This window comes from Trichechus manatus, unplaced genomic scaffold (genome assembly GCF_000243295.1).
Source record: "Trichechus manatus latirostris isolate Lorelei unplaced genomic scaffold, TriManLat1.0 scaffold00030, whole genome shotgun sequence".
In the NCBI taxonomy this organism is placed as follows: Eukaryota; Metazoa; Chordata; class Mammalia; order Sirenia; family Trichechidae; genus Trichechus; species Trichechus manatus.
Genome location: NW_004443966.1, coordinates 10,346,740 through 10,368,646, shown reverse-complemented (window position 1 = coordinate 10,368,646; position 21,907 = coordinate 10,346,740). Strand labels below are relative to the sequence as shown.

Genomic DNA, 21,907 nt, shown 5'->3' with positions numbered 1-21,907 from the left:
GGCGGTCGCTCGGGCTCGGCTCCGGGTCCCAGCGCCTCCCCCGCGCGCCTCCCAAACTTGATGTGACCCCCAGCCCGGCGCGGCGGCTGCCCCTCTCACTCCCCGCGCCCTCCCCCCACCGCCACTCCGCCCCGCACTCCCGGAGCGCACGGCTCACCGCGCCCCTTCCCGCCTACCCTCCCGGGCCGGGCGCCGCGCTCGCCCTCCACGTTCCCTGCCCCTCGCCCCCTCCCCCCTGCACCATGAGCAGCCTGAAGTCCGAGGGCGAGCACAGCACCGGCACCAGCACGGGCTCCGGCGGCAGCCTGGAAGAGGAGGTGGGTCTGCGGCCCCGGGACTTGGCCGTGAAGTGCACGCGGAGGTGGGCGTGGAAGAGGGCGCTGGGGGCCTCCTGCGCCGCGCGGGGTCGGTCTGGCGATCGCTCCCGGCGCCTTCCCGCCGCTGCCCTTCGCCCCGGGAGGAGCAGCCAGTGTCCGGCAGGCGGGGGCATGCGGCCTGTACTGCCCGGCCAGGCGGGCATTGTCTCCCCGCCCTCAGGAGCTCCGGGCAGGCCGTGCGCCGTCCGTGCGTTGTGTCGAGGGCGAGAGGCGCAGCGCCTGCTGCCCGCGCGTCCTCGCTCCCCACTCTCGGTCCGGCTCGCTGCCCTTCTCCGAGACGCTTCTCCCGCGTGGCCAGGACGCCCGCCTTGGCTGGAAGGCGCTCCGCTGGTTTAGCACGGCGGGCGGGCGGCACCTTCACCCATTTGCCCTTTCCACCCTGCCCCCTCCCCGTGACCTAGGAGGCCTGGGCCGACAGCCCAGCACCTTGGTTCACTAGCACTGTGGTCATGCGGCGTGGGCGGCCTTTCTTCGCAGTCCCAGAACCCGGGCTTTGGGAGAAGGGTCAGCCGGGAATTAGAGTTAGGAAGGAGATGATTAAAGACAGTGCCCCTCACTCCCCGCTTTCCTCCCTGCGGTTTTGCCCTGGCAGCGAAGCCAGCTCCCTAAAGCTGTCCCGGGTGAGATTCTACTAGGAGAAGCAACATCTTGTCCGCCGGCCTTGTGCTAGGAGGAGGGAGTGTGAGGGCTTTCATGGAACCACCAGCAGCTGGGAGGTTAATGGGATGGTGAAATCGGGAAGGATGTGTGGGGGGTGGGGTGGTGGATAAAAAGCCTGAAAGCTATCAGAATGGGGACGAGGGACTAGGCCGCAGACAAGAACTGGCGTGGAAAGGGGATTAGGCTTCCTAGCTGCCTAGAAGGGCCTCTGGCCTCTGCTGTGTCACTCCCGGCTCAGGGACCCTTCCTGCTCCACCCTGGCATCCCCTTGTCCAGGAAACCAAGGGCCACTTATCCACCCTGAGCTCCTTTCCCCTTGGGTTGGGGGAGAAACCGCAGAACCCCTGGCCGGGTCTAGTGTTTGCCGCCTCCCTCCAGTCCTGTGGTGGGTGCCTGGCGGTGGTATGGGTTTGGTGCAGAGTGGCTGCCGATGGCCCACCGCTGGGCTACACACTGCCTGCGGGAGGGATGGTGGGAGGGTCTCGCTTGCGTTTCCCACTTTTAGCTCCTTACTTGTGCCTGCTGCCAGCCTTAGTCCAGCAATGGCATGACATCTTGAGAATCTAGGCTTGGATCCTGCTTTTGGGGGGAGGGTGCTGATAAACAGTTCTTCAGCCTGAGGCGTGTGTCCTTTGGTGGCTCTAGTGTCGGGAAGTTGTTTTCTCCCCCAAAGGCCTTGTTCTCCTTGGACCTTGATGCTGACAGGCCGTTGGATTTAGCGGATGTCTTAGTCATCTAGTGTCGCTATGACAGAAATACCGTAAGTGGGTGACTTCAACAAAGAGAAATTTATTCTCTCACAGTCTAGTAGGCTAGAAGTCTGAATTTGGGGGATCAGATCCAGGGGAAGGCTTTCTCTGTGGATCTCAAGGAAGATCCTTATCATTAATCTTCCCACGGTCTAGGGTCTAGGAGCTTCTCCGTGCAGGGACCCCGGGTCCAAAGGACGCGCTCTGCTCTCAGTGCTGCTTTCTTGGTGGTATGAGGTCCCCATGTCTCTACTTGCTTTTCCGTTTTATATCTCGAAAGAGATTGGTTTAAAAAAGAGAGAGAGATTGGTTTAAGACACAGTCAAATCTTGTAGATTGAGTCCTGCCTTATTAACATAACTGCCACTAATCCCATTAACATCGTAGAGATAGAGTTTACAATATATAGGAAAATCACATCAGATGACAAAATGGTGAACAATCACACAATACTGGGAATCGTGGCATAGCCAGATTGACAGATATTTTTGGGGGACACAGTTCAATCCATGACAGGAGACTTTACCCATCCTGACTCCACCTGGTTGTTGAGAAACTCTCCTGAGAGTTTGGGGAGGGTGGCATGGTTGCCAGTGTAAGGGGCTCTGGTTGGCATGGGTGGGCTGAAATTGGGGGTGGACACGGCCTCCTGTGGAGTTGGGCAAGGACACGGAGCACCACTTCTGCCAGAGGGCTGACCCTCAGACCCACCACTCAAGAGGCCAGGCTAAGATCTTGGAGAAAGCAGTTGAGGTATTGGTCATCTTTTTTAAAGCGGATTTTCTGCTGCTCCTCCTTGGAGGCTAGGTGGGCTGTAGCACTGTGATGGACTCAGAGCATCAAGGTGACTGGTGCTTGCAGAGGGTCATGGGCAGAGGTCTAAAACTGAGGGCTTGTGGCTCTCCTGGAGCCCTGTATCTGTTCTGGTCAGGTAAGAGCAAGGGTCGACCGCCTCCCCTCACCAGCTCTGTGAACAGTAGGCCAAGGGCCCCTCTGCCGGAGTCTCTGTCTTGGATTTTGGTGTTCTGAGTTAGAACTGGACTCCTTCCTTCGAGCCTAGATGTCCCCTAGGCAGTCAGTTCTGGAACCCCCAAGAGCCACCGTCTGGGGAATCTGCATTAGCCATAATGGTTTACTCTCATGACTGACCCAGGCTGGCTCTTCCCAAATTGACTGTTGGAGATGAGCTAGAGTAAGGCTGTAGAAAACCAGGCTACCCTCCTGCCCACCATAGTGCCTCAATTCCTAAAGGTGTTAGGTTGCTGGAGAAGGGGGTTTGTTTTCATGGTTGAGGGGATAACAGTGGGACTGCTTGTCTTCTGGAGTCCCTGGGGGGCACAGATAGTTAAGCGTTCGACACATGTTCGAACCCACCCAGAGGCACCGCTGAAGAAGGGTCTGGCGCGCTGCTTCCGGAAGTTCACAGCCTTGAAAACCTTATGGAGTGCAGTTCTGCTCTGCACATGTGGGGTCGCCATGAGTCAGAATCACCTCGATGGCAACAGGTACAGGGCTTGTTTTCTTAATCTGCTTTGCGTAGCCTTGACTTTCCCTGCTTGCCTACCCTACCCATGGGACCTCATCCATATTGTAAGCATTCTGGACCAGGGGTTCAGGATACGGGTGAAATGTTCACAGACTGGGAGGTGAGAAGGACATGCCAGGAAGTGATGTGTATGTTAACTGTAGTGCTATATAAGGAGATATTAGTGCATGGTATAGTGGTACCACTGAGGGAGATCAGCCCTCCCCGAGATGGGGACAAGTAGGTTGTTAGGCTTGTGGGGGTGGGAAAGGCATTCCAGAAAGAAGGAACAGCATGTGTGAAGGGAGGGTGGAGTGGATTGTGGAGCCAAATGTCTCGTCTAGGTAACTACTGGAGTTTGGTATGTTGCAGCAATATTGGGGGCCAGAGTATGAAATCATGCTGGGGTGGGGTCGGGAGGAAATTGACATTTCTCAGTCAGTTGGGACAGAAGGGAATTCAGGGGAGGTGCTAAGTGTCTTGTTTCAATCTTAAAATAAGTCTAGGGCTGTACCCTCCCCCAGCTGGGTCTGTGGCTGGTGCTGGAGTTCCAGAAGGTGAGGTAAAGCGAATGAAGTCTGCTCTGGGCAGGCTCTTGGGGGATGGCTTGGGGAAGCATGTATGGGTTTGAAAACACATACTATTTTGACAATGGGGAGTCAGTTACAGTAATTTTTAATTGGGAGGTACTTGGGAGGAGGATGGTATTTGGATCCTTGTGTTGGGGTGGAGGTACGTGTTTCTAAATAGTTGATGTTTTACAACAGCCTAATGGTGAGCTATGGAAACCCTGGTGGCACAGTGGTTAAGAGCTCGGCTGCTAACCAAGAAGTCGGCAGTTCGAATCCACCAGGCACTCCTTGGAAGCCCTGTGGGGCAGTTCTACTCTGTCCTATAGGGTCGCAATGAGTCGGAATCGACTCGGTGGCAATGGGTTTGGTTTGTTTTTTTTTAATGGTGAGCTATAGAAAGGCAGAGGTTAATGGCAGCTAAGGGGCTACAACTTGACCAGCCACTCCCTGCCCTCCTGCCCCATCTTTGCTTGTCCATTGCATCCAGTGTAGCTGGGCCAAGGCAGCTCCTTACAGGCCTGGTACCCCAGTGTACCAGGAAATGGTCAGCTAGCCCTCTAGGTGAGCATGAAGGAATTCTGGGGTTTATATGTGACTGGGTACCTCCACTTTTATCTGCCATCAAAAGCATTTTCGAGAATCTGGGAATCTTGATGCTCTGCCCGCAGGCCTCCTGGGTGTGAGATGGGGGTGTCGGGGGCTTCTGTGTTTCTGGGCTTGTCCCTAGAAGCCCTGCCCAGGCAGATGCTGGTAAGAGGTCAGGCTCCCCTCCTCCCTGGGGGTCGCTGTGCATGTGTCCCCTCTGCTCAAATACCTAATGGAGAGGCTGTACTTATAATAGTAAAGCCATAGATGGTATTGTGCCAGGCATTGTCCTAAACACTTTACCATTGTAACTCCTTTAACCTTCACAGCGGTACTGTGGAGTAGGTACATTACTATCACCATTTTATAAATGAGGAAACTGAGGCACAGAGAGGTTGTCACTTCATGTAGCTATTAAGTGGTGGAGCTGGGTTGTAAACCCGGAGTTTGCGCTCAGCCACACCCTATACCTGCTGCTCAGTTTTATCTTAGGGGTTTTGGCAAGACTTGGGGGCGGGGGAGAAAAGGTCCCTGCAACTCAAGTTTTTAGGGGCTGAGCTTTAGGTGATGCCAGCGTCTGTCCTAAGCAGAAGCCGGCCCAAGGCTAGTTTCTTTTGGGCCTGTGGCATCCCAAGACGGGGTGGCGGAGGCTGTTGGCCCCTGCCAGGAGAAGCATTTGATCACAGCTGTTTAGAATTGCTGTCACATGATGATAATAAAAAGACTGAGTCCGTTTTTACTTCCATTAATTTGTAATCTTCTCTGACATGTCAGTCTGCCCCTTGTTGCCTGTACTCGACACTGACTGCCTTCACCGTCCCTGTGGTACCCCACTGCTTTGGGCGTCTTACTAGAGAAATGGGATTTGGTCTGAAGTGGTTGCTTGTCATTTTAGGGGGCCATTCACTTGGGCCTCCTGATCCCCTCTTTCCCCACATATGGTAGGCATAGGTGGCAGCCTGGCTGGTTTGCCGCAGTGAGAACCAGCTTCTAAATCCCACTCAAGGGGTGGTGAACGGCGGCTCCTCATCCCCATCTCAGGGTGGGCCGGCGAGTGCTCGGCAGAGGCAAGGTGTGGACTGCGGGCCGCGGAGCCTTTGCTTTGCTCTCCTGTTCTCCCGTTTATCCCTCTGGGCCTCCAGACAGCCCTGGGAGGAAGAGGAGGAGGCAATCCTGCCTGCCCTGGCCCACGACCACCCGTCGCTGGTCACACAGAGCTCGACTGCAGTGTGCTGGGTCCTGGCACGGCCCGGTGGCCCCTAGCGTCTGCTCGGCCCTTGGTCATGGGCAGCAGTGACATCTTGTGCCTTGTCAGTTCTTTTGCCACCCCCTGGCCATGGCCACCCCAGTGGGGTTCTCATGCCCCTGGCAAAGCCGTGGGGCAGAGCCTGTCACCTACCCTCCAGAAACCACACTGCCGTGAGGTGGGAACTGCAAACAACCCACAAGGCTTCTTTTGCCAGAACCCCTCCAGTGCCTGTCTAGAGACCAGCATGGCCTCCTTGCTTTCTGCTACTTTCCATACCCCCTCCTTGAATGGAAAGAATAAGCTTACCTCTGAATGTGCGTGCTGGGTTAAGGTGCCGGGATTGTTGGGTCCTCCCTTCCTGGGCCCAGGTAGGAAGAGTCCACTGGTGGATCCGTCAGAGTGCAGCAGGGGCTGGGTGTGGTGGGAAGGGTCTGCCTGGGCCCATCTGCCGGGCTGTTCAGCCGTTCACGGCCAACTGAGCAGAGGCTGTTGGCTGTCACAAGCCATCAAGGCCGCCTGTGTAGTTTTGACCACGTCCTTGACCCCCAGTGAGAAGGGACAGAACCTGACCTGGAGTCTCGGCTGCTCTTTGGGCTTTGTCAACCTCTCCCTCCCTAAATGGGGCTTGGGCTTTGATTGTGGGAGTGGGGGGAGGTTACTGGAATAGGACCTGAGACAATTTTTTTAAATTGTAGTAAAAATACATATAACACATTTGCCAATTCAACAATTTTAGGCCTGAGACTATTTTTGAGAACCTTTGTAGCCGTGAAGGCTCTCCCTTCCACCTCTCCCCTCAACTTCTGCCCAGACGGTCCAGGTTCTTGACGTATGTGGTTAGCTGTTGTCAAGTCAACCCCTACCTCATGGCGACCCCGTGCACAACGGAATAAAATGCTACTGGGTCCTGCACCATCCCTGTGATCAGTTGTGGAGCATACTGTTGTGATCCACAGGGTTTCCATTGGCTGCTTTTTAGAAGCAGATCACCGGGCCTTTTTGCTTAGCCCATCTTAATCTGGAAGCTTCACTGAAACCTGTTCAGCATCATGGCAACGTGCAAGCCTCCACTGACAGGTGGGTGCGTTGGCTGGGAAATGAACCCCAGTCTCCCATGTGGAAGGTGAGAATTCTACCACTGAACCCCCAGTGCCCTCTCTTGACATATAGCTGTGGCCATATCGAGGCACAGCTTGGAATGCAGGGATTCTAATTTGTTTGCAGCTGGGGAGCTCCAAACCAGAATGTAGGTCCTGGAACCAGCTCCATCCCTGAGTAGAGACCCTGTCTCAGCAAGAGCGCTAGGACCTCCTCCTCTCCTCTCAGGCTTCATTGCCTCAGGCTGGTGATGGGCAGGTGTGGTGTGGCAGGCTCAGCACTGTGTGCTCACAAGGAATAACATCCTGTGGCTTCAAGGTTGGAGGAGCCCTGGTGGCACAGCGGTTAAGAGCTCGGCTGCTAACCAAGAGGTCGGCAGTTCTAATCCACCAGCCACTCCTTGGAAACCCTATGGAACAGTTCTACTCTGTCCTGTAGTGTCTCTATGAGTGGAAATTGACTTGACGGCAATGGGTTTGGTTGTTTTTTGGGAGGGATGGAGGGGATGTAGGATTCCCCTAGCCCAATGCCTTGACCTTAGTCCTTTCTGTGAGGGTGGTGTGGCAATGAGACAGCTGCAACCCTTGCCAGGCACACAGGACAGACAACAGGTCAGCGTTGGCCTGCCACACAGCACTGGAGGGACGGGGGAGGTGGATGGCCCAGAACGGTAGGGAGCCTGTCCTGAGAGGCCTCGGTGCTGGACCCCCGTGAGCGTGCCACTCTGGGTTGCCTGTATAGCTGAGCTTTGGCACCTGCCTCTGTCTGGAGCCAAATGGACAGCAGCCCCCAGCCCACCCCCGTCAGCCTGTGTGGCACTGAGTGTGCCCAGTGTGGTTCATGCTCTGTTTGGTCTGGCTCCCTAAATGAAGCATAGAACAGGCTTTGACCAGGTGTGTCCCCAGAGGTTAAGCCTTCTGTTCCTGGGCTGAATCCTCTCTTAGCACTTTCTACATGCTCGGCCCTGTCCCTGCTCTCTCTCTCTCTTTCTCTCTCTCTCTCTCTCTCTCTGTCTCTCACAGTTGGAATTGTAGGACATGTTGCAGGTGATAGGGGAAGAGCCCCAAGCTTCCCAGATGGCTTGAACTTGACCCCCTTGATCCCTGGCTCTTCCACTGGCCGGTTAGTCACCTATTCCCTGAGCCAGTGTCCTGTGTAAAATGGGGCCCAAACCCACTCTGCCCATTCCATCAAAGGACCGTTAAAATGATATGATGATAGCGTGTGTGAAAGAACAGGAAACTTAAGGTGTTGCTCCAAACAGGCCTTTGGAGCCAGCGCCCGACACTGATCGGGGCTCGAACTAACAGGGGCAGGCAGAACACTAGAACTGATCCTCGCCCTGGAACCACTTCCCACCAGGTCACCTGTGATGATGAGGTGAGCTCTGGCTGGGGTGGCCATCGCAGTGGGGCTGCCTGGAGGGGGCCTGGAGGGGGCCTGGCAGCCGCAGAGCCCCTCAGCGGCAGCACGGGAGCTGCGTCCTGAGGGCGTCCGGGAGCGCGTGTGTCTAGGTTCACGTCCACTGCCGGGCTGTATCTTGCTTGGTTTTTTTCCCCGTGTCCTTGCTCAGTGCCTTATAAGTCCCGGGTCTGCAGGCCTTGTCGCCACATTCCATCCACCTCGCGTCAAGTGGCCCCGCTCAGAGGGACTTCTTTCCCCTGGGGAGGGGTAGGAGCAACCTGCCAGTGCCAAGCCTAAGCATGGGACCCAGGCAGGACCCAGCCCGCCCCTCAGCACACACACATCCCGAGATCTCTGCAGGGGGTGACGGTGCTGACCTGTCTGCTTGGCAGCCCCAGCACTGGCCCGGTGGAGACCCTCCTGACCCCCAGGCCCAGCTTGGCCGAGGACCCCAGGACCTGGCCTCTGACTCGCTGACCTGTCTCCTTTTCTTGTTCTCTGTCCCCTTCTTTGCCACTTTCTTGGCCTTGTGGTGGGCAGAAGGAGGCCATTTAAGCCCTGAGCAGATGGGGGACACTGCCCAAACCTTATCCTGAGACTCAGTCCCCTCCCGCTTCCCTTAAAACAATCTGATATCTTAGAGCGTCACATTGTGGAGGATCCGGAGATTAGCCCTACCCGCTCCTCCTTATAGCCGAGCAGAGAAGAGGAGGCCACGAAGCTACATGCCCTGGCTGCTGGTGGGCTGGGACTTCAACCATGGCTTCCTGACCATTGATTTGAGGCTTTTTCTTTTTTCTCCAAGTCTGGACAGCAGGCGTTTTCTGAGCAGGGGGTGCTGAGCCTGGGTCCAGCTTCTTGGTTCTCAGTGGGGTTTCTCCCCCTGCCAGAGCCGGGTCAGATCTGGCCGTAGTGATGGCGGGTGATACAGGAACATTCCGTATCCTTATAACAGGGAAGCTGTGTGTTTTATAATGCAGGCTGTAGCTCATAAACCCCATGGTCTTGGCGGGGAGCAGAGATAGACACTAATACAGGAGTGGCCTGGGCTTCTGGTTGGGGCCAACCCGAGCAGTGTGTCTTTGGACAAGGGGCTTCCCGGGGCTGCCTGTGGACCAGCTGTCCTGTCTGAGGTGCTTCTACCCCCACCCCACCTGTCCCAGTCAGTGGGGCAGAAGGCTGTTTGCACATGGTGGCTGGGTGTTGGCAGCCTGGCTGTCTGTCTGTCCTGTGACCTCCCTTGTAACAACGCTTTTAGGACTGGGACCACCGCCCCCCCGCCCCCCCATCGTACAGCGGGCACACCACCATCGAGGCACGAAAGGCTTCGCATTGACTAGTGCCTTTTCCTAAACCTTCTGCAAGGCACTGTTTCTGCCCTCTCCGCTCACAAAGCCGAAGGCCACTTGTTCCTGGGTGCCTCCGTCTGACCCCACTGGGGTCTGAGTGGGTTGGTGAGGTGAAGACCTGCACAAGAGCACTGACTTGTGAGCCAGGCGCCTGGCCGCTGGGGCTGCTACAGACATGCTCAGGGACCACGAGCAAGCTGCTGGGCCTCTGGGCCTTGGTTTCCTCATCTAAAAATAAGGCTTCTTCCAGCTCAGATATTCTGTATTTGGGTTGCTGTGAGGGCTGGGAGTTGGGGAAGGATGTGGGAGGGGCTCGTGAGAAGCTTGTTTTTCCCTTTTTGGGTTTCCCTCTCCTCCCCACCCCCTCCCCTGAGCAGTGTTTTCCATCCAGATGACACGGGAGAGCTCTGGCCAAGCAGTGAGTGGCCCACGGCTTGAAGCAAGTGCATCGCTGGACCATTTTGATGGACTGAACAATGGAAACTTTTTTTTTTCCTTTCTAGACTGAGTCCTAATTTTTAGAGATGCTAACTTTTCGGATTACTGGAGTCCCTGAGTGGTACAAACCTATAAGTGTTCCACTAGTAGCTGCAAGGTTGGTGGTTAGAACTGACCCAGAGGTACCTCGGAAGACAGGCCTGGTGATCTGTGTCTGAGCAGGAGTTAAGGGGAAGAGGGCTGAAAACCCTGTGGAGCACAGTTCTAACTCTGACACACATGAATCCAACAACGAACGACCACAGTTTTATCTCTTGTCGGATATTTCTAGTGTCCTGGGTGTGTCTTCTCTCTCAGTTCCAGCTTTTGTGAAGCAGGAATTTACCTGGAAGGCCAAAGTCTGCCTGGAAGGGAGACCTGCCTGATGTACTGATGGGATCCTTTGGGTGTGGGGTGAGGGAGGGCAGGGAGTGGCCCTATGTTTTCCTACCTCTTCATCCTTTGTGGAGGAAGGTCTGTCCTCTGGGCAGGGCTGGTCACTGAAGTCCAGAGTCCTATCTTAGAGATTCTGAGGCTTAGGGTTTGGGGAAAGCTATAGTTGTCCTTCAGAGTTAGAAGATAAGAGGGTTTAATATCCATGGGCATATCTCTGTTTTTGCAAGCAGCAATTTCTTTTCTCTGTTTTTAATAAAAGCTAGCACTGTGGAGCCTGTCTTAGCCACAGTACCCTGCTGCTGCCCTTAACTGAGAAGCTGAGTGGCTCAGTATGAAGAAAAGATCTGTCCCCTTCCCTCAGGAGAAGGACCGTACTCTGGGAGGCACAGTGCGCCGGGCCTGATCCAGGTCTCTGACCATGGTGGGGTTCCTCTTCACTGGGGAGGCCTGGGCCCCAGCACTGAGGCCCACAGTTGACCCCGCTGGCCCAGTCCTGTTCCACAGAGCCTCTGCTCAGCTGCTTTGTAGAACACTCACCCCTCGGCCTCCCCCACCAGCCCTCTTCCTCATAGCTCCAGCCCTCTCTTTGCCCTTCCCTTCAAGTCTCTTGTGCTAGAAGCTTCCTGGGGGGCCGTGCCTATGCCTGCCCCGTGCAATCACAGAACCCCAGGCCAACCCATCCTTCTTGGTCCTGTGGCCAGGGCCTCCTTGTCTGCTCGTGCCTGTTGGACAGACTGGGTTGGCCAGGGGAGTGGCTGGCTGGCTCTTTGGCTTCTCCCCAGCACCCAGCCTAATACCCTTCCTGTGCAGCCCTCTTTCCTCTCCCCAACCCCCTTGGCCAAGCTAAGTAGGGGCTACAGGGCCCCCTGTGTGAGCAGGGTCCTACTGAGTGCCCCAGGAGGAGGGAGACTTCTGAGCAACTAGCCATCTAGGAAGCTGGCCTTGCTGGAGGCAGCTGAGGGGACAGGTCTGCTCATGGGGGTGTCCAGGGCCAAGTGGGGTGTCCGCCTGGACTGATAAAAGTTAAGACCTGCCTGGAAGCCCATTTCACAGAAGCCTGAATTTGTGCTGTTTGGCTGTTGATGCCCTGAGTGTAACTGTCATTTTTCTCCTAAAGGCTTTTGTTTAAATTATTTTCATTTTTTCCTGAAGATCTTTAAACAAACTTGAATTTGTCTGAAGGAAGAACATCACCGACACCTTAATGTGCGTGTGTTTGTCAGAGTCTCTTCTTCCTACTTCTCTCTAAAATGTAGGCCTGGGGCGGGCTGCCAAGGGGCAAGAAAAAACCTGGGTGTCGACCTGCAGCTGACACTTTTCCGGAAGGAGAGCCCTCCTGGAGCCCACCAGACCCTCCACCCCTCTCCTCTCCCAGTAGTCTCCCTCCCTTCCTTCTTGACGCGGGATTAGCGGGATTAGAAAGCGAGATCGGAAGTTCCTTCTAAACCTGTTCTCAGCAGGAGTGGGGCCTGATGGACAAGGCTGAGATGAGAGGGCTGCTACTTTCTGTGCCTCTCAGTGCTGCCCTCTTCCTTCTCTCCCCTCCCCTGGGGACCTCAGTGCTGAGGTATGACCCTCACACTGGGAGTGAGATTCAGGGACTTCCCGTGGAGGAGGTGAGGAGAGGTCGTTGGGAGCCCCCAGGCACTCTGGGTCCAGCATTAGCTGGAGGGAAAGAGCCCAAGAATGGGAAGGCCCCTCTTTGTGAAGGAGTCAGGCATATAAACAATTGAGAGGAGACCTAGACAACCCCCGAAGTGTGCCAACAAGCAGCATAGCCTGTGGTATGGATTCAGTATAAGGGGCTAGAGCCCCCTTTCTCCCTTCCTCCTCCCTTGTGACTCTAGGCAAGAGACAGGCAGCCAGACAGACTTGACTAAGGGAAGAGTAGCCTTGGGAGCCCCCAAAGCTCTGCTGTACTGTGACACAGCTGTGCCAAAGGCCAGTCAGATCCCCAGGTGGGCCTGGTTCTGGGACCGCCAGCAAGGCCCAGATCTGCTCCTGACCTTTAGGAAGACCACACAGTCATGTCAGTAATATCTTGTATGGGGACACCACCATGGCCAAACTCCTTGTCTGTTGAGCTTGCTGCTTCTAGAAGTTCCACCAGAAGAACTGTTCCTCAAAATGTATCTTCTTTCACTGAGTTCTAAGGATTCTTCGTCCAGTGAATGGGGGTGCCTTCCTTCCCTACTTCTTCTCCAGTACCCACCCCACCCCATTCCTAACTTAGTTTCCCGTGATAAGGACTTGACTGTGGTTCTGCAATATCTGCTCTTATTTTCCATGAAGATGACCGTTTGGTGGTTGCTCTTGATGTGTCAGCACAGGAAGGAGATAATCCCTTGGGTTGTCTGGATACTTCCAGACAAATGGTGACTGCATGGAAGGAGAGAGGGGCCTGGGTAAATGAGTTTGGTGCTTTCTAGCATTCTGGGAATTGTGTGACCAACCCCTTATGTTTTCTTCAAATACCGTAAAAGATTTTGTGTGCGTTCTTGTAATAAACTTATGGAGTAGGTAGCTCATGGGCTCTTTGGTTGCTTTTTTTGTCTTGCCATCAGCCAGCTGATGATGCCTGAATCCTTGTCTATGCCCAACCTCTTTCCTAAATGTCAGGCCCTGTCATCATGAGGCTGGTCCCAGAAAGTGGCCTGGGAGGAGTAGTCCCCAGTGCAAGCCGGGGACACAAACTAATCAGCCAGGCCTTGGAGAAGTAGCTGTGGGTCTCTCTTCCTCTGTCCCTGAAGGATCCCAGCTATGCCATCAACTTGCTTTGTCACGAGCCTACTAGGTTCTATTTCCTCATCTACAAAAGAACAGTGTGGAACTGGCTGATGTCCATGGTGCCTTCCACCACTGACAGTACAGGCATCTGTAAACCTCCCGTGGGGAAGAGGGAAAGCAAAGAACCCAGTGACTACCTAAGGTCATCCTGCCCATGTTCTAGCTACAGACTGACCTGGCCTCAGTCCAGCCTCACTAGGTGTGTTAGTTAATCTGGTGCCGCTATAACAGAAATAGCACAAATGGATGGTGTTAACGAACAGAAGTTTGTTTTCTCACAGTTTAGAAGGCTGAAAGTCTGAATTCAGGGTGCCAACTCTCTCTCTCTCAGGTCCTTGTCTCCTTTCAACGTTCCTTGGAGATCTCCATGTGTCTTGGCATCTGTTTTCTCCCTGGGTCTAGGAAGTTCTCAGTATAGGAACCCCCAGGTCTAAAGGATGAACTCTGCTTCCATCTCTTTTCTTGGTGATAGTGAAGTCCCTCCCCTCTCTGCTCTCTTCTTTTATCTCTTGTAAGGTGTGACTCAGGCGAGGGTGTGACTTAAGTAGGGTATGACTTGAATCACGCCTTGTTGTAAGGCTGTGACCCAGGATACACCCCACACTGATCCTGCCTCATTAACTTATAGACATTAGGATTTATAACACATCGCAAAATGGAAGGTAGTTACATCAGATCACAAAAATAGAGAACAACCAGACAATACTGGGAATCATGACCTAACCAAGTTGACACATATTTTTTGGGGACGCAATCCATGACACTAGGCAACCTTAGTAAGTAAGTGGTTTGTGGTGCCTTCTGATAGGTGAGGTCCTGTGCAGGTCAACGCTGTGATCACAGGAACGCTAAATGAAGCAAGCTTTTTGTTGAGCCTCCTACGTGCCAGGCATAGAGTGAGGGAGCGTTTACTCTCGGAGGTACATGGTGTCTGTGTTGTACAGATAAAGAAGCTGAGATTCAGAGCGGCAAAGCAACTGCCCCAGGCAAAGAGTAAGGCTGGGCTGCAAGCTCAGGTCTACTAAAGCCTGTTCTTCCCGTTTATGGTGTCCCACTGCCTTGCTGGGCCACATCTGCTCTTCTGGCTCTCTGAATTTCTTCTTTGGAGGGACTGAGGTGTGAAGACACAAACCAAAAAGCCTAACCCATGGCTATTGTGTCAATTCTGACTCAGAGCAACCTTCTGGGACAGAGTAGAACTGCCCCATAGAGTTTCCAGGGAGCTCCTTGTGGATTCAAACTGCCGACCTTTTGGTTGGCAGCCATAGCTCTTAACCACTACGCCACCAGGGTTTCTGTGAAGACACAGGGAGGTCTCAGATACTGAGCCCTGACAGGCACCTTGGGAGGTAACACAAGTTTTGGGACTAAGCTCCTGTCTCTAGGACTTCATGTAGTCCAGGTGAGGGGGTAAGCTCAGCCTGGTGGGAACAGTATGAGGCACGGTGTCCTAAGGGCCACTGTAGGATTTCAGAGGAAGGAAAAAGGAGTGAGCAGATAGAGGGACCTGGAGGATGGCTGCCTTTTAGTGAAGGCGTGAAGAAGGAGTGGGGGGGGCAGGGGAGTTGCAGAGCAGAGCAGCTGTCTTGAGGTAAGACTGTGTGGGTGCTTGTTGGGGACCTGGAGCGGGTGGGGCTGGGGTGGGACCTGGTAGAGGTGGAAGCAGAGGGTGGGTGGGGTGAGCTCTGGAACCTCTTTCCCTCCTGGTGTGTGGCTCCCCCCTCCCCCGGGTGTTTGCCACTTTCCTTCTCTTCTGCCCCTTTCACTCCAGCCACCCTAAACAAGTGAGTACCTAGGGAAGGGCCTAGGCTACTGAATGGACAGTGGCAACACTGGACCCACCCGTGGGGTTGATGAGGCCACCCAGCTGCCACACCCTCTGTGCTCATAGCCAAATGATTGTCATTGGCAGAGTCAGGATAAATGGATCCTTACCCAGCTCTGCTACTCGGTGATCTCAGCTGCAAGCCCTCGACAAGTGGATTGAGCCTTTGTAGGTCTCAGTTTCCCTGTCTGTGCAGGGGAGTAGGCAGAAGAGACGTCATCTGCCGGGGTGGCTAGGATCAAGTAATAACAAAGCATATTCAGGTCAGACTTCCTGTGACTAGCCACCAGATGGATGGCTTCCCAGCGGAGGGCCTGACCTGGTGGACAAGAACCTGCCCCTAATCCGAAACCAGCCTGGCTTCAGCTTGTTTCCTCAGAGGCGCCAGGGGCAGGGTGGGAGCTGTACTGTAGCCTTTTAGACCCTAGAAAAAGATGAAAACCAGAGGACAGGATCGTCTGGACTGGAGGCAAAGGCTGGAAACCGAGCTGGGAATGTGGGAAGGATCCCCTGTACCCCACCCCCACCCCAAGCAGGAGACTTTGTGCTGAGAACTTGTTATTTAAGGGGGCCTCTGGGGAGGCCTGGCCAGAAAGGAGCCATTTGAGGGAGGGTTTAAAATTAGCTAGCCTGGGTGAATGGGTAGTCCTTGGGGAGGAACTGAGGCAGAGATTTCTGTGGGGCGGCTCTGGCTCTGGGTCTCCTCTTGACCCAAACCCTGTCCTGCCCATCCCTGGGAGGACGGAGGAGAAGGGAGCAGAGGCTGTGCGGGTCCAGCAGGGCTGTGGCCGGCTGCACTCTGCTCTGTCAGTTCACCGAAATGGGAGGACTTGGCTCTGGGGGTGAGGTGGGGGCAGACCCTGAGCCACCCTGACGGCCGGATGCCCAGGTCCAGTTGTGCTTTCCTGGCACCCAAAAGCTGGGGTCATCTCTGCCAGCCTGGAGGAGCAGTAGAAGACCTGGGTTTCGAGTCACAGGTTTGCTGCCTTTAAAGAACAAGCTGTGTGTCCGTGGGCAAGTCACTGCTGTTTGGAGGTTTACACTTAAAATTCAAGGCCCTCGTATTAAGGGCCCGGATGTAGGGATGATTGTGCTCTGGATTCCAGGAGCTCTGTGTAGCCCACCCTGAAACCTCAGCTGTCCAGTTTCCCCCAGGTGCTACTGGGAACGGGGCTGGACTTGAGAGCTGTGCATCAAGCTGCAGAAGTCGCCAAGGGCTGTGAAATGTCAGCTTCTCCCAGGCTTGGGAAGCAGACGCAGGGAAGGTGGTGGCTCTGGCTAGGGAAATGCATTACCAAAGTGGGCGATGCAACTTAAATGGCGAGAGATTCCCGTTTATATTCGCTAGCTGTGCTTCTTGGCGAAAACTCACATGAGGGAAGCTTGTCTTCCCCATTCTTTATCAGCCAAGCACTGGGCGTCATTGTTGTGTGGGTGGGGTGGGGACACCTATCTTGCTGGTTTTCTTTGACATTCCTCTGTTGAGGGATGTGTGTGCGTGCATGTGTGCGCGTGTGTGTTGGAGAGTAGGTGTTGGGTATAATGCATGGCACTGCTCCAGGTTCCCGACAGAAGTCATTGTATTAAGAAGGCTGTTGGCTGGACTCAGCAGGCCACCACTGGAGCCTGGAGGACGTTCTTTGGTACCTCTGGAGAAGGTGTGGCCCACTCACTGTCGGGCATCTAAATGCTTTCAAGAGTTGCTACGTGATGAGCTGGGGTGAGACGTCAATGTTTCTTAGGTCAGCAGTGGTGAGTTGAGATCTATGCTTGGCTTGTGGCATTTAAATGAAGCTCAAATGATTTTCCATTCTTCAGGAAGCCTTCATGTTGCCACTATTTCAAGAGGTGTTTTCAATGGATCTGAAATGCCACAGACAGTTAAGCACGTGACTACTAGCAGAAAGGTTGGAGGTTCAAACCCACTCAGAGGCACCATGGAAGACAGGCCTGGCAATCTGTTTCCAAAAAATCATAGTCTTGAAAACCCTGTGGATGAATTTTACCCTGCACATGTAGAGTTGCCAAGAGTCAGAAATAACAACAAACTACGTAAAATCTCTCCCTCACCCGACATTACAGTTATTAGCTGATCTGGGCTTGCTGGCTTAGCAGGGTGCCTGCGGCATTTAAACAGCGGTGGTGAATTAGGAAAGTGTTTCTGCCAGGCACCTTCTTGTGGGCCTCACCTGCAGTTCAGGAGGTCAGGCTGGGTGGAGTCGCAAGGTGGACGGGCACCTGGTGTCTAGGCCTGGCTACCTGGTGTCTAATCCTGGCTTCACCACCAACTTTTAACCATATTGACATTAAGGAGTTAACTTACGGCATCATCTGCCTCACTCGAAGCTGGCAGGATCCTACTCATTCTTCCAAACCCAGCATAATTGTTCCCTCTCTGAGGCCTCACCCAGTTCCCCTGTTCATTCAGGGAGCATTTAGTACCAGGGCCGTGCCTGGAGGTGAGAGTACAGCACAGTCCCTGCTTTCTGGAGCCTGCTTCTAGCGTGGGTAGCAGCAGGAGCTGGATCAGAGGGTGCCAGGCCCGCGCGCGCTTAATCTCTCCAGGGCAAACTGGGCCTTGGGACTTGTGCTCCATTCACATTGCCGCCTCTCGCCCAAGAGCCTATGGGTATCTTCTGAAAACAGAGATACGTTTTTACTTGTGAAATATATTCCCAGTTAAATGACGGGCCTTTTTGGGAGGGGGATGGAGTGTTGGAGAGAGGCAGGGTGTTCTCTTTTTCCCCTTAGCCTGTTGGTTTTGTGATTTTTGACAGCCGGGCAGGTGCAAAAGAAGCCAAGGATGCGTTTTTGTGCATTTTTGGGGTGAAAAAGCATGCAGCTTTCCTCAGATCCTCGGAGGAGTCCTAGATCTGAAAAAGGGTCCTTGGTCTGTGCCGTTCCTTAAACGGGGCCTGCTCTTCTCACCTCTGAGTCCGTGCACAGAGGCGTCCACTGGCTCGTGTTAATGACACCTTCAGGATGCTGTGAGCCTAGAGAAAGGAAGGGTCACCGGAAGGGCTTTGGAAAAGTCAAATGCTGCGAAACTGTCGTTGTCATTGTTAGGTGCTGTCGAGTCTGTTTTGACTCACAGCGACTGCGTGTGACAGAGTAGAACTGCCCCATAGAATTTTCTGGGCTCTGATCTGTACAGGAGCAGATTGACAAGTCCTTCTCCCCAGGAGTTGCTGGGTGGGTTCTAACCGCCAGCCTTTCAGTTGGCAGCCGAGTGCTTCACTGATAGGCCGTCAGGGCTTCTTGCTTCTGAAACCTTTGAGTGGTGGTTTGCCTCTGCACCCGAAGGAGTCCAGGAAATACCTAATTCCTCCCTAAGCTCCACAAGGACTCCAGTTTCCTGCCTGAGGGAAGAGCTGTCCTCCTTGTCTAGCTGGCCCTGACCACTGTGGTCTCTGTCCCCAGGTCCGGACACTGTTTGTCAGTGGCCTCCCCGTGGACATTAAACCAAGAGAACTTTACCTGCTCTTCCGGCCGTTCAAGGTGAGTCTGTGGCAGAGCCTGGCTCTGATCTGGACTGGGAGCAAGAAGACGTGGGAAAGTGTTGTCAGAAGGTGCAGTTGCTGACCTGGGTCTCTGCTGGTTCTGCTCATTCACGTGTTGCCTTTGGTCAAGTTGCTTGGTTCTGCTGAGCCTCTGTTTCCTCATCTGTAAAGTGGGGGCAATAGAGAATCTTAATAGACTTTTCCATGTAAGGAATCGTTGTGATTCAGTCTAGCCTCTTCAGTTTGCACAAGAGAAAGCTTAAAAGGTAAGGTCTGTGACCTGGGATTACGAGCTAGTGGAGCAAATGGGAGTTTATGCATGAATTGGTGAAGGCTGCCGCGTGATGCCCGCCCCTCGTGCTGGACCATGTGGTACTCAGCACCAGGGGCAGCGGCACCAGTGGTGGAGGTCGGAGTGGTCCGCTTTGGTGGGGGAAAGGGAGTGACAAGGATGCAGGTGAGTCCTGGGGAAAGGTGGGGCTGGTGGGGGGAGGGGCTGGGATAGCACCCCCAGGCTCTGTCCTTCCCTGCTCATGGTCCCCTCTCTCCACAGGGGTATGAAGGGTCCCTGATCAAGCTCACATCAAGACAGGTAATTTCTCTGCTAGGTTTTGGTTTCCCCAGCCCAGACTGACTGCCCAGCTTAGAACTGAGGCCTGTTGCTCTTTGCCTTAGCTTGAGGTATCTGGCTGCTGAGGCCCACGCCCTGCTGGCCCGTCTCTGTCCTGGGCCAATGGAAGGACAGCCTCCATAGGTCCTTTCTCCTCACTACCAGCCATCCAGGCCCCATCAGCTCTGAGAATCAGAAACCCCAGCCTGGTCCCCCATGGCTAAGCAGCAAGGAGGCCAGTTCCCAGGGCCAGCCAGGGTCTGCACTGATCCTTGGTGATGTGAGGTTGGAGAAGTTTTCAACCTGCTGCCCCTTGGTTGAACCCGGGGCCTTCCTGTGCCCTTGATACTTTGAGGTCCCATTTCTCCTGGGGAAGACACTGAGGCTTACTCTTCATTATCTGCATTAAGAAAAGACTCCTATTGAAAGGTTGGTGTTTAAGATGGTGGAATAAAGCTTTGCTGGCTTTATTTCCCACACCATGGTACCTGGGAGGGAAGGTCCTTGACTTGCTGTACTCGAACCTCCTGCTCCAGCTGAAGGTGGAGAAGACATGGGCAAGGGTTGTTTTTTTTTTTTTTTCTCCTCTGTATTCTCTTCTCATCAGCAGGACAATGCTGTTTCTAGTTAAATGGCGGCCCTTTTTGGGAGGGGGATGGAATGTGGGGAGAGATGCAGGGTGTTCTCTCTTTTTCCTACTAGCCTGTTGGTTTTGTGATCTTTGACAGCCGGGCAGGAGCAGAAGCGGCCAAGAATGCATTGAACGTGAGTAGGCGGAGAGAACAGGTCTTTCTCTGACCCACAGACCTCTCAGGCAGCGGGTGCCCCTGTTCCTTCGTCTGCAGACCTCCCCCCACCCCGTTTCTGAGTGAACGGCATGTGCTTATTTCCCCGCCATCCCAGCAGACTCCTTGGCTGCACTGTGCAGGCCAAACCCCATTCCTCACCGGGGCCTAGCAGCACTCCTCTGCCTCAGGCCCCGTGTGGGGAAGCTCATCTCTGGGGCCTTCTGTACCCACTGTTGTTGACAGTCTGGGGCCTACAGAGTAAGTCTTTCTCTTCCTTTCCTTCCCGTGTAGGGTATTCGCTTTGATCCCGAGAATCCACAGACCCTGAGGCTAGAGTTTGCCAAAGCCAACACCAAGATGGCCAAGAGCAAGCTAATGGCAACACCAAATCCCAGCAGTGCTCACCCCGCCCTTGGAGCACACTTCATCGCCCGGGACCCCTGTGAGTGGTGGTGCCCTTTTCCTTGGCTGAGCTGGGGGCCCTGGTGGAGTTGCATACAGAAAGCAGACGTTCGGGTTCTGGTGGAGGGAATTAGTTCTGCCTGTCTGTCCTTTTCCAGGGGGCTTTTTTGCCACCCAGCTCTGACGCTTGCAGACTTCCTTCCTCCCCCAAAAAGGGCTGAGCTCCTGAGCTGTCAGGGTTGTCTAACCTCCCTGAAGCCTCCCCTGATTTCTCTTGGTTCGGATGGGCTGGGAACATCTCAGAAGCAGACAGAAGGCTCACCAGGCCAGGCCGGGTTATTACCATGGCTTCTCTACCTGGCCTCGGGGCCCTCGGGGAGTCTGACCTGAGTGGGGGGCTTGTGGATCAACCATAGTGCTGGGTCCCCTTCTCTGTGCGAAAGGGGATGGTGGAGGGGGAGACCAGTAGTGTTCTGATGATGGGGCTGTTGTCACCCATTGTAGATGACCTGATGGGGGCTGCTCTGGTCCCTGCATCCCCAGAGGCCTGGGCACCCTACCCTCTGTACACCACAGAGCTGACCCCAGCCATCTCACACACTGCGTTCACCTACCCAGCTGGCACTGCGGCCACCACTCTCCATGCTCAGGTGAGCCCCTGGGGGGTGGGAAGGGAAGAATGAGGCCTCTAAGCTGGCCAGACCTCATGCCCAAAGCTGTAGCCAAACTGTTGGCTTCCATGATGGTTTGAAAGCCCAGGCCCTGGGGATCTGTATTCTTGCCCTTAGGGTTTGGCATCTGCCTGAGGGGAGGGAGAAGATAAGCTGAGATGAGCTGGATAGGAGGCAGAAGGCTGTGAGTGCTGACAGACCCTGCTGGGTGCCACCCTCTGAACACCCATGGGCGGGTACTGAACTGTATTTTGCCTGTAGTGACAGACTCAGATCCCACCCTGAATGTAGCTTGTGGAGCCAGGATGCCTGCCTCAGCCTCTTCCGTCTTCGTGAACTTGAACAAGCCATTAAACATTTCTGTGCCTGATTTTTACTCAGCTGTAAAATAGGAATAATAACACAGGATGCGTCAGGGCTGCTGGGGGGATGAAATGTTGACACATGTAAGTTGCTAGAACCTTCCCTGGCATGGCTGCACTTGCGTTCATTAAGCCTGGACCTTCTCCATCATGAACCTGTGCTGAGGTGGGAAAAGGCATGAGCATTTTTAGAGGAGGCCTGGGGGAGGGGTCCGAGCCGGCCCAGGAGGGCTCCGCCCACCCCAGAGCCCAGTGCCCGAGAGACCATGAGAGCTGGTGGCCCGTGGGCAGGGAGAGGCTCAGTCTGGTCAGACTCTGGCCCCAGCCGTCCTGGTGTTGACTCTGGTCTGACTCTTCCCCACATACAGGACCCTCAGGGAACGCACTGTAGGGGTGGCTTGTCTAGATGTGGCAGGGGGCGCCTCACAAAGCTAAGGACTGGACGGGGTGTGGATAGGACACTGCCAGGCAGTCACAGGCGGTGGCGGCTGAGGAGCGGTCACAAACCCAGCTCGGTGTCT

The 21,907-nt window shown here is 54.5% G+C and overlaps 1 protein-coding gene across 1 annotated transcript in view; it reads left to right on the top strand.

Annotated features, from left to right (window-relative positions):
- The window catches only part of RBPMS2 (RNA binding protein, mRNA processing factor 2), a 30,625-nt gene that overhangs the window by 287 nt on the left and 8,431 nt on the right, over positions 1-21,907 (top strand). The window contains exons 2-7 of the mRNA XM_023729856.1: positions 33-317; positions 18,474-18,551; positions 19,107-19,145; positions 19,866-19,928; positions 20,243-20,393; positions 20,858-21,003. Of these exons, the coding sequence (XP_023585624.1) occupies positions 33-317; positions 18,474-18,551; positions 19,107-19,145; positions 19,866-19,928; positions 20,243-20,393; positions 20,858-21,003 (762 nt within the window). The remainder of the gene's footprint in view (positions 1-32; positions 318-18,473; positions 18,552-19,106; positions 19,146-19,865; positions 19,929-20,242; positions 20,394-20,857; positions 21,004-21,907) is intronic.